The sequence below is a fragment of the Ranitomeya variabilis genome, chromosome 5 (assembly GCF_051348905.1).
Source record: "Ranitomeya variabilis isolate aRanVar5 chromosome 5, aRanVar5.hap1, whole genome shotgun sequence".
NCBI lineage: Eukaryota > Metazoa > Chordata > Amphibia > Anura > Dendrobatidae > Ranitomeya > Ranitomeya variabilis.
Genome location: NC_135236.1, coordinates 544,167,958 through 544,180,632, shown reverse-complemented (window position 1 = coordinate 544,180,632; position 12,675 = coordinate 544,167,958). Strand labels below are relative to the sequence as shown.

The following is a 12,675-nucleotide window of genomic DNA, read 5'->3' as shown; positions in this document are numbered from 1 at the left end:
GGCCTACTGCCTCTCGCTCTTTTGCAGGACCGCCCCATTCCTCATCTGGGCCTTCTGCCTTTCTCTTTCTATACACAGTGTAGGACTTATCAACCTTCTCTCAGCACAAGATCACTGAGCCATCTCTGCATGGCTCCTAGGAGGACTCACCAATTAACCCCGTACGGGTTCACTTTCTGTCCTCATTCTTTAACACATTATATTAAACATTTCCTACAAGCAACTAACTAACTACATATAACTTTTACATATAAATACTATCATTACTTCTTTTAAGGCAACATTATGCTTTAAGTGCTATTGGTGAACGTTCCCTTTAAGAGGTGTGACAAAACACTTCGGGATCGCCTTTGCTGGGGTCAAAGGTCACGTGGTTTGTGCATTGAATCTGAGGCATACAGCAGGTTTCTTAGCAGACTGACTTCAGGTCAGATTTATTAACGTGAAAGCAACATAGATAAAACAAAGCATAAAAATAAATCCTAGCCTGTCCGGCACTAACTAAACAAATACGCTGCTATCTAACAACTGGGGGGGCTTCTCCCACCCAGCTAACAACACACAGTGCTTGAGCACAGCTCTCACTCACGTTTGTCTCACACAGACAGGCAATCTGTGTGCCCCAGGCTGACACCGGAAACCCTCAGCTGGTCATCCTTTATTCCCGCACTCATTAACCCATCATTATCCTGAAGATACTGAGCGGCCTAATTCACATAGGACAAATACCTGGGCGAGATATACCTGCCCCCGACTACCAGACCGACATGATTCTTACAGAGGGGACCAAGTCTCTTGGAGGTAGTGCAACTTCTCAAGCTGCGAGTTCATGTAAGGCAGGGATTCCTGTACTGTTTCCAGTAACAGTTTCTTCGCAAAGAGTCCTTTCCCTTGTAAAACCAGTAGGGAGCACCTTTAAGAAGGTGCAAACTATTTACAATAAGTTTGTAATCATGCAGTGTTCATGATCCAGCAGTTCTTTTCAACAGTAATAAACAGGAAACAAAACAAAAAGGGAAAAATAGGGATCCTGGGTAAACTAAGGGATCCCTTTAAGAGTTAACCCTAGTCGGGTTGTAGCAGCAGAAAGACACATAGAAAGACGAACAGTTAACTATATACAGTTTGTCAAGCATTTATGCTTACTCAGGTTCTGGCTGAGCCGGAGGTGGCCTCCTTCCGGGCCTCACCTGGCAGATGGGTCGTGGTGGCGTAACAAGGACCGGTCCTGGCCTCAGCAACGACAGGATTCCTCTTTGGGACACCCTCCTCAATCGGGAGCGACCACGACTCAAAGATACATGGTGGGTCTGGATTTCATGGGGTTCCGCGGGGGCAGGTTCCGTCGCCTTCTCCGCAGGGGATTTGTCCTCTGACGTTCCGGCAGCGGCCTGGAGTGCGACGCATCGCTGGACACCCCGAGCCACCCAGCCGACCTCCCTCTTCCACCGTGTGTAGGTTACTACATCTCCGGGCTCCAGGTCGCGGTCATACCTTCCTCCGCAGGGCTCCACTTCTTTCCGGTCAACACGGACCTGCAGTGGCTCTCCAATTTCTTGGATGACTCCCCTTCCTTCCCGGGAGTTGAAGAACACCACCACACCCCAGTGTGACGGCGGAGCCTCCTCAACGCCCGTCAGGTCGACCTGGGCCGCAGGTTGGGGTCTGCTCCGCCACGCCGCCATCAGGCGCCGCAGGTGTTCTGCCTCCGGCAGGATCCTCAGGCCCTGTGCCTGCAGCTCACACTCTGCCGCGGCCGGGATGGAGGAAGCAGGGGACACCGGAGTTAGGCGGACCTCCTTAGGCTGACCCAGCCGAGCGGTCACACGAGCGTCGGCCTCCCGGCGGCGTGCTAACTGCCGGGCCTCAGCTGCAGCCACACACTCCTCAGACGGCGGCCAGTTGGATCTGCCCGGCGGTATCTCCGTGAGGGCCAGCCCCTGCAACGATGGCGAGTCTGGGGCTGTTACGGGTAGTGCAGCCTCATGCTGGGTCGGGTCGTCCCCATGCGGTGCTTCCGACGTCGCCATCTTTGCCTCCTCCTCGGTATCTTCTTCCCGCGCTCTCTTTCGTGGGCAGCCCCGTCTCCATGGTCTCCACCCTCCAAAGAGGATGAGAAGGTGGACCTCAGCTGCTGACGGGCACATCCTCAGGATACAGAGATATTTAGACTGGGCGGCCATTGCCTTTCGCGCCCTTCAGCTTAGCTGCGCCCACTCCACGCCCTTCTTCTTCTCCTGCGCTCTCCTTAGCGCTGTAATGGCGGTGGTTTTGGCGGCAAGTGGCAATACACAGTCTTTGCAATAAGTCACAGTCCAAGCACAATAAATCACAGTTCCAAGGCACACATGACCTGATTCTTCAGGCTTGAGTAGAATCCTGTTCGTGACGCCAAGTTGGAACGCCCCCACTGTCGCAGGGCCGAGGGGTACTTGGTACCGGGCCTCTCTGTCTCGGTTCTGGGAGTGTCACGGTGGCTAGACCCGGCCCGTGACCCTGCTGAGGGGCGTCCAATGAAAGTTGAGAATGATGTGGTGTGGTGCAGGTCGCGATGAATAACGAGGACACCAGGTTGCAGTCTCTTTACCTCTTTACTGAAGGCTTCAGGATCCTCAATCCGGAGTACGGTTAACAGGGCTGTCTGAGACCGGCCGGTCCGATGGCACTTCCAGAGTTCCCTTTGCAGGTGGAAATCTGTGCCTACCTTCTAGCGCTTGTGTGTTGTAGTCCTTCCCTGCTTAGCACCACGGGATAGTCCTCACAACTGTTGTGTCTGTTTCTGAAGTTCCCTCACAACTGATTCTGATGTTCTTCTCCGTCCCCCAGATGATATGGCTAGGACGCACCCGTATGACGGGTAGGCCTGGAGTTCTTCCGGGACCCTAGAGTCGCCCCTTTCCAACTGTTGCCCCCTGTGTCTGCTTAGGTGATTTAGGTGAGACAGCCCGCCTATAACTGACTGTCCTGCCGTAGGTTTGAAGTAAGGCTTGGAGCTCAATACTTCCTCGGCGTTTCCGGCCACCGGCTACCCACCTCGGTAGGATGTTGCCTCGGTCTTACAGCACGACTCCTACTGGTGTTATCTCCTTGTTGCGTTGATCTCGTTTCTCACTCTTCACAATAAACCTCGCTTCTTGTCCTTTCTTGGGGTACCGCCGCAATGAAGTGCAGGCGCGGTCCCGTAACGTTCTTTCTGTTCGCTAGGCCTCTGTCAGGATCCCACCCCTGACAGGGACCCCCCTGAATCTTCCCCTGCAACACCCTCTGCCACAGGATGTTGCCTGGTTCCAACCCAGTCAGCTTTCTGTCTAACTTCCTATCTAACCCCCAGTTTTACCAGATTGTGAGGAGTGGCCTAATACATAGCACCCTTAGCTCCCCCTGGAGGCCAGACTGTGAAGTGTATTGGTGTCTGTGATACCTGGTCAGGTGAACTCCTTCAGTGCCATCAGACGTACCAACACCCCCCTTAGCGGCGGAGCATCAGTACTGCAATGACCAGGACTCTGGGGCGCTGCAAAATATACACATACTGTACTTTACATTAATTACAAACGTATCAACAAAAGAGAAGGAAGTGGAGTATTATACGGTCCAAGTGCACCCCTTACATATGCATAATATCCAACCTGCATCTCTTGCTCTGCTTATGGTCATTGAATGGAAACACTGATTCCTGAGACTGAACTGACGAGCAAGCAAATCTCTAATACAACACAACAAGAAGGTCGATGCAATTGGTGCGCCATGCTGGAAAAAGTCTTCATCCCTTAGAGCTTTGGACTCCACGCTACGTCCATTGGTCCATTATTCTTTAGAACAAGGCCAGCTCCAAACAATAATAATGACAAATGATGAAAATCAAATATGAATTTGAACAGAATATTCTTCCACAGTTAAAGTGACTCCATATATGATCCAGGGGAGGACATACCATCACTGCACCGCAAATGCACTGGAGCTAAAGGGTTAATGATGCTCACTTCCACCTCCAAAGCAGTAAGCAGCTTCGATCACAGACACATAAATGGGTGCATTATGATGAGTTGCGAAGTTTCCAAAACTGTTCTTGCACAGGGGTCTCTCCTGTCTGCTAACCCCTTCTAGGAGGAGTGGCGGACACAACACTGGTGCAACCTGTGCAGCACAGGCGCCCAAGAGATAATGTGACCCATGAACACTTCTAAAGCAGCACGCAGCGTGTGTCACAGTTGGACTGTAGAAGGCCCATACACTGTTCTTGCACAGGAGCCCTCTTCTGTCTGTGTCCACCCCTACCGGAAGCACACCATTTACTGTGACAGGTGATACTGCCCCTCCCTGCCAATGGTCCACATTATGTGCTGTGTCTTCCTGAAATCTGAGTAACAGGTAAAGCAGCCAGTGACGTGTGTGCAGGTGAGATCACTTCTTGTATAGTATTACATAGCACTATCACTTTAAGCCTGGGACAGCCCTTAGTGACGTGGGTTACTTGGGCGGGGGGCACAGCTCTGCAGTCTCGCCCTGTGGATCGCAGTTACGAGCTCTCTAACGAAAAGCCTCTTCTGTACAGTTCACAGTCTGCCTCCCTATTCAGACACAAAAACACTTAACTACAAGACATTGTGTGACAGGTTAAAGGGAAATCTGACATCTACGGGGGCATCGATAAAGAACGGTAAGAAACATTCATTTAAAGGGAACCAGACAGCTGATTCACGCTACCGAACCATGGGCAGCAAGGATCAGAAACCAGCCCTGTTACTGCAGCCGTTAATGGGGGTTATGGCAAACTAAAAAAATGACAAATAGGAAGATAGTTGTCATTCTATTTATCAACTTTTCAGTTAATTCATAAGTGGTATTAACAAATGGCATCTCTTTTATCTGTATAGAACGCATGTGCATTGTATTTGGTTCATCACTATATTTCAGCTCTGCTTTCTTTCAATGAAGGGCTAGCGTCACTTCTGTAGGCTCAGGAACAGATTCTGTCCTTTGTACTGCACAATAACAATGTAACAAACTGCAATGTGAGAAGTATTTGGCCTGTGTTAGTTTTCAGCCTGGGGAAATACACACCGTTTCTATTTACTAACATCAAGCATATTTCTCAGAGCCAGAAAAGTAGTATGATAGGGTCACACGGCCATTTTCTCTCCATTCTAGAATAATGGTCCGATTTTTCTGAGCAGACTCTGATCAGAGTGGCATCAGTTATTCTCAGATGTGGAGAAAAAAAAGTTCTTCACCTTCTCTATTCTGTCAGACCATGAAAATATGACTGCACTCGGATGTCATCGAAGCGCAGTCCGATTGTTTTCACAAACCCTTAGACTTACATTGCCAATTTTTATCCTACACGTGAATCAAAATTGCATGTGTCCAATATTTTTCCCTGAACCGCTCAGCCCAAGGAAAAAAATATCATGGGTACTAGGGCTATCTGTGAACACCACAGATAGCACTTGTTTGATAAAATCAGTTGTGTGCACAGAGCCTAATATGGGATTCTTTTTAATATTTTTGTAAGATGATTTTATAAAAATGTCTCGATACATTTTGTAGAATTTATCAGGCATGTGAGACACTATTTCTTACTCCATCTCATGACGGCTTCACTATTTATTCCAATATTTTGTTTCAAAATGTCGTTAACATTGGTAATAAATTTGACACGTTCACAACTCTTTTCTAGACAAAACTGTTGTGGAAGATGGAGAAAAATGTTTAAAAAATAAAATAGATCTTCTTATGTCCTTATTGGTTCTATCTTGCCAGAATTCTGCAATCATTTTGGTAAGAACAGTAAAATAATCCTTAAATCACTGCGTATAATTTTTTGTCTCCAAAGCACAATGAATTGAAGAAAGCCAAAATTATCCACAGGTCCAATTATAAATACTAAAATATAATTTTACTAATCGGCATAATAAAAACACACAATATAAACAATCATATACAGAAAATATAAGGGATAATCAAGTAGGATCAAATATCTTTACTATTAATCCCTGCCTGGTTCACCCACATATTTCATCTGTGTATAGATCTGGCTTTATTATGTTTTTAATATGATGATCTATAAAATTACATTTTAAAATGGTGGTAAAGTAATTTGCGCCTGGTGAGATGTTTGCAATATTTCACAGTAATTATAATGGTTGTTCCTTTGTTATGTGTAAAATACTGGCATACATGTATGAAAGTCTTGAGGTGGCAGACAAATGCACCAAATATAATTATTTGCAAACATTATTAGAACACTATTGGCAAATGTAGGATAGTACTTTACAGATATTTCCATCCTAGAATAATTAGATTTAGTGACGTAAGTCTGGAAAATCCCAAAGACACATTCCAAGTTCATTGCTAAAATGCTGAGTCACTTGGCTGCGTGCCCTTGGGTCCTGTACATTACCAGAGTGGCTGCGGCAGACCAGACTATAACTTTACCATTAACAGTATACAACCTGAACAATGTGCTACTTCTTTATGTGCTAAGTGCACTCAGTGCTAATACGCCATGTTATGCCTTATTCATGTGTTTGTCTCCTTTGCATCCTAAAAACACGTCTGTTCTTCATCGCTGTGATAGAGAGGAAGAGGACTAGCAGTACCCAAAACACAGTGTCTGCAAATTGAGCTCTGGTTTGGCTATTCTCCTAAGTCATGTGACAAGGCTCGGTTAAAGGGTCAACATTGACTGTTAGGATTGCCACTTCCAATAGGTGGCACTAGAGTTCTAGTCCTCTTCCTCTCTGAAGAGACAATTTGCATATTTCCCAGAGGAGCATTGCGGCTTTAAGTCTCCTCATCTCGACATGCTTAACATGTCACTCTCCGCGAGGAGAAACGATACTTCTTGGATCCCGGTCAGACACCTCTCAATCAGCCAAACCAGATCTCCACTTTGCACTGACAACGGGCAGTACCCCGAAACACAGTGTCTGCAAATTGAAATTCTGGTTTGGCTTTTATCATAAGTCATGTGACAAGACTCGTTAAAGGGTCGACATTGACTGTTAGGATTGCTACTTCCAATAGGTGGCACTAGAGTTCTAGACCTCTTCCTCTCTGAAGAGACAATTTGCATATTTCCCAGAGGAGCATTGCGGCTTTAAGTCTCCTCATCTCGACATGCTGAACATGTCACTCTCTGCAAGGAGACATGATACTTCTTGGATAGCTGTAAAAATGTAACTATTTTCTTCACTGCCCATTGGTATCAATTTCTGTGAGGCACATGTGATGTCAACATGCTCACTGCACCCATAGATTAATTCATTGAGAGGTATAGTTTGTAAAATTATAAGGGCATAAGGCATAAGGGCATTTCTGCTGTTCTGGTACCTCAGGGGCCCTGCTAATGTGACATGGCACCCTCAACCCATTCCAGCCAAATCTAAACTCCAACATGGTGCTTCTTCTCTTCTGATCTTTGCACTGTGCCTCAAAAGTCGTTTTTGAACACATATGGGGTATTGGAGAACTCAAGAGAAATGTAAAAAAATGTATGGTGCATTTTCCTTTGTTACCCTTGTGAAAATAAAAATTTGGGGCAAAAAGAACATTTTTGTGTGAAAATATGATTTTTTTTTTTCACAGCTCCACTTTGTAAACTTCTGTGAAGAACATGGGGGTTCAAGATCCTCATCACACATCTAGATTCCTTGAGTAGCTTAGTTTTCAAAATGGGGTCACTTCTGGGGGGTTTCCACAATTTAGGCACATCCAGGGCCGGTTTTAGGCAAAGTGGGGCCCTAGGCAAAGTTTAAAATGGGGCCCCAAATGCTAACATATTGCACATCACACAGAAGCATTTCGGTTGTATTTACCTGCGCTGATCTCAGGCCGCTAAACGAGTGTGATCGACAATACTGAAGTCGTTGGACGCTTGTTTCCCGGCCTCTTTCCACCATCTGAGAAAGAATGATGGGACAGAACCATCACTAATAGATCACTAACAGATCACCATACAGGATCATGTTATCAGCAGCACATCTAAAGTTTATACTGGCGATGTGCTGCTGAGAACAATGATTTTTATTCCGGCATAAACAATCCAATCACCCAATGAATATGCAGCATTTTGCTTGTTTAGTATAATACACCCCATAGTCCTCCATATATTATAATGTGCACCACAGTCCTCCATATTGTAAAATGCACACCCCATAGTCCTCCATATAGTTTTATACTCTTCCCATAGTCCTCCATATAGTATACAGCAGAGCCCACAGTAGTATACAGCAGAGCCCCCAGTGGTATACAGCAGAGCCCCCAGTGGTGCACAGCAGAGCCCACAGTAGTGCACAGCAGAGCCCACAGTAGTGCACAGCAGAGCCCACAGTAGTGCACAGCAGAGCCCACAGTAGTGCACAGCAGAGCCCACAGTAGTGCACAGCAGAGCCCACAGTAGTGCACAGCAGAGCCCACAGTGGTATACAGCAGAGCCCCCAGTGGTATACAGCAGAGCCCCCAGTGGTATACAGCAGAGCCCAAAGTGGTATACAGCAGAGCCCCAAGTGGTATACAGCAGAGCCCCCAGTAGTATACAGCAGAGCCCCCAGTAATATACAGCAGAGCCCCCAGGGGTATACAGCAAAGCCCCCAGTAGTATACAGCAGAGCCCCCAGTAATATACAGCAGAGCCCCCAGTAATATACAGCAGAGCCCCCAGTGGTATACAGCAGAGCCCCCAGGGGTATACAGCAGAGCCCCCAGTAATATACAGCAGAGCCTCCAGTAATATACAGCAGAGCCCCCAGTAATATACAGCAGAGCCCCCAGGGGTATACAGCAGAGCCCCCAGGGGTATACAGCAGAGCCCCCAGTAGTATACAGCAGAGCCCCCAGTAATATACAGCAGAGCCCCCAGTAATATACAGCAGAGCCCCCAGTGGTATACAGCAGAGCCCCCAGTAATATACAGCAGAGCCCCCAGTAATATACAGCAGAGCCCCCAGGGGTATATAGCAGAGCCCCCAGGGGTATACAGCAGAGCCCCCAGTAGTATACAGCAGAGCCCCCAGTAATATACAGCAGAGCCCCCAGTGGTATACAGCAGAGCCCCCAGGGGTATACAGCAGAGCCCCCAGTAATATACAGCAGAGCCCCCAGTAATATACAGCAGAGCCCCCAGTAATATACAGCAGAGCCCCCAGGGGTATACAGCAGAGCCCCCAGGGGTATACAGCAGAGCCCCCAGTAGTATACAGCAGAGCCCCCAGTAATATACAGCAGAGCCCCCAGTAATATACAGCAGAGCCCCCAGTGGTATACAGCAGAGCCCCCAGTAATATACAGCAGAGCCCCCAGTAATATACAGCAGAGCCCCCAGGGGTATACAGCAGAGCCCCCAGGGGTATACAGCAGAGCCCCCAGTAATATACAGCAGAGCCCCCAGTGGTATACAGCAGAGCCCCCAGGGGTTTACAGCAGAGCCCCCAGTAATATACAGCAGAGCCCCCAGTAATATACAGCAGAGCCCCCAGGGGTATACAGCAGAGCCCCCAGGGTATACAGCAGAGCCCCCAGTAGTATACAGCACAGCCCCCAGTGGTGTACACCACAGCTCACATCCCCCCTCCCCTCTCCTCTCCTCCCCTCTCCTCTCCCCGTCCAGTAAAAAGAAAAAAAAAACAAAACACAAGCTCCTCACCTCTCCACACGTGCCCGCGCTGCGCGCTGCTCCTGTGTCGGCGGCTGCAGCTGCTCTGCCTGGGACACAGTGAGTGCGCGCGCACCCGCTGTGTCAGAGGCAGAGCGGGGAATGATGGGAGAGGGGGCGTCAGGTGACGCTCTCTCCTCCATCATTGCTTTGAACTGTACCAGCAGACGCCGGTACAGTTCAATGCGGCGGGGGAGTCGGCGCTGGCAGCAGGCGGGCCCCCTGCCTCACAGGGGCCCCATAGCGGCTGCGTGATTTGCTGCTAGCTGGGGGCCCCTGGGGGAGTGGGGGCCCCTGGGGGAGTGGGGGCCCCAGGCAGCTGCCTGGTCTGCCTGCCCCTAACGCCGGCCCTGGGCACATCAATGGCTCTCCAAATGCGACATGAGGTCCGCTCTTGATTCCAGTCATTTTTCCCCCCACATTTTCTCCTGTTACCCTGTTGAAAATAAAAAATTTGGAGCTAAAAGAACAATTTTGTGGGATTTTTTAAAAATTATTTTCACGCTGTACGTTATCAACTTCTGTGAAGCACCTGGGGGTTCAAGGAGCTCACCATACATCTGGTTAAATTCCTTGATTCCAGCCAATTTTGCACTACAAAAGTCAGTTTGTGCTCCTTTCCTTCCGAGCCCTGCTGTGCGCACAAACAGTAGTTTTGCCCCACATATCAGGTATCAGCTTTTCAGAAAAAATGTCAAAACAAATTTTGTGACCCATTATCTTCTGTTACCCTTATGAAAATAATAAATATGTGGCTAAAAGAAAATTTTTGTGCGAAAAGTGTGATTTTCTATTTTCATGACTCTACGTTATAAAGTTTGGTGAAGCACCTGTTGGTTCAAGGTGCTCACCACACATCTATATACATTCCTTGAGGGGTCTAGTTCCCAAAATGAGGTCAGTTGTGTTTTGTTTTCGCTGTTTAGGCACATCTGGGGCTCTCCAAACGCGACATCATTCCACTAATGATTCCAAACAATTTTGCACTTCAAAAGTCAAATGGTGTTCTTTTCATTCATAGGCCTGCCATGCGCCCAAACAGTAGTATTTCCCAACATACGGGTTATCGGCATACATAGGAGAAAATGTGCAACACAACAAATTTTGAGGTCCATTTTCTCCTGTTACCCTTGTGAAAATAAAAAATTGGGGGCTAAATTAAAATTTTTGTGAAAAAAAAGTGAAATGTTTATTTTTTCCATCCGCATTGCATTAACTTCTGTGCAGCACCTGAAGGGTTAATAAACTTCTTGAATGTGGTTTTGAGAAGCTTGAGTGGTTCAGTTTTTAGAATGTTGTCATTTTTCGGTATTTTCTGTCATATAGGCACTTCAAAGTCACTTCAGATGTGATGTGGTCCATAAAAAAATGGTTTTATACATTTTGTTGGAAAAATGAGAAATTGCTGATCAACTTTTAACCCTTCTAACTTCCTAAGAAAAAAAAATATGTTTAAAAAATTGTACTGATGTAAAGTAGACATGTGTGAAATGCTATATATTAACTGACGTAACGCATACATTTAAAAAATGAGGCCTGGTCATTAACCTACAAAATGGCTCGGTCCTTAAGAGGTTAATATGTCACATAACCAAATACTTTGGAAAAAATAAGATGTCATTGCTGACTAAGAGCATGATTGCTTGAGATGCGTTCACCTTATCATTAGTACCAACAGTATTTTCTAAGTTTGTGTCAAAGTTTATGGATTCTAACTTCATTTTGGTGCTGTGTGTGTACCCCCGTAGTATTTTACAGTATACACACTTCTTCAATGTCAAGAGAAGACCAGGAGGCACAAGAGGACGAACTTTTAGCCCTTACCAGTATCTACTCTGAAGAAGAATTTAAGAGGAAAGATGCTGCTCCAGGGGGGGAAATTCACTTGTGTCTAGAGTTACCTTCAGAATTTGTAATATCCATAAAAAGTGAGTATATGGATATTAGCAGCATCTAGAATTAAGCAGATTCACAAATGCATTAGCTAATCTGTTTGGCAGAACTGACTTTTGTTTTCGACCATTTTGAGAAGATACTTAGTAAATACTGTATATTGTCCAAATCTAATCTGACACATATACATAAATTTGCATATGAGAGTGTCATGGATATTTCTGTATGTACTCATTATAAAGTGAATAAACACTATTATCATATAGTGTATTGTATGTATATTATGCTGCCTTAGTTTCATACTAATGCTGCCATCGTCATGCTGATTGACAGTTAAGTAGCGGGGAGTCGGTTGTCAATCATTATGACCTGGGCAGTCATGCTTCATCAGCAGAGCAGGGCGGAAGAGAAGCAGCTGTTCTGTTGATGTGACATCACTGTAAACTGCAGGAGCAGTCTATGACTCCGCTGAGGCTGCAGAGACGGACATCGACACATCAGGCAGGTAGTTATCAACTACCTGTCTGTGAGTTCTTATACCTATTGGAAAAATTAAATAGTCCCAGATAACCCATTTAAGTTTAGTATGGCTTGTAAAATCTTTGCCCATAAATAAGTATGACAGTTTAGGACTACCCCCAAATAAATGACCCATCCTAAGTATGTATAGCATACCTCTAAATAAACTGTAAGTGCCACAATGTCATTTTTGCCAGTCACAATGTCCCTGATGACAGCAATAATAATCTCATGATAGCAGTAGTGCGACACGCCTAACTCCAAGCTCTAGGGCTACAAAGAACAATCTGTAACAACATGTCCCCTGTCATGTGCCATGCATAGTATCGGTTTATGCTTCTGTAGGAGAGACCTTAGGCTGACTTCAGGCAGCCAGACTGGTACGATTGCTACATCTGCATGCCATATAGTTAAAGGGAACCTGTCACCTGAAAAAATGCTATTAACCTGCAGATATGGGGTTAATCTCCAGGTTAATGGCGTTGTGAACTTGCCCGGTGCAGGCATTTAGACCCATGTTTCCAGGTGGAAATTACCTTTATCCTTCCCCCCGGCAGTGTTCAGGTTCCAGTCATGGGGGCAGCACTGGCACTTTTTCAGTCACCGCT

General features: G+C 46.4%; 1 protein-coding gene across 3 annotated transcripts in view; it reads left to right on the top strand.

Moving 5' to 3' along the window:
- Nucleotides 1–12,675, top strand: part of LOC143776448 (E3 ubiquitin-protein ligase RNF14-like) — a 97,474-nt gene that overhangs the window by 54,428 nt on the left and 30,371 nt on the right. The window contains exons 1-3 of one of the 3 annotated variants that reach the window (XM_077265856.1): nt 4,499–4,660; nt 5,681–5,781; nt 11,404–11,583. In XM_077265856.1, coding sequence (XP_077121971.1) covers nt 11,430–11,583 — 154 coding nt within the window. In that variant the 5' untranslated portion in view covers nt 4,499–4,660; nt 5,681–5,781; nt 11,404–11,429. Of the gene's footprint in view, nt 1–4,490; nt 4,661–5,680; nt 5,782–11,403; nt 11,584–12,675 lie in introns of those variants that run through there. The other 2 variants (XM_077265854.1, XM_077265857.1) reach the window with 2 other exon arrangements.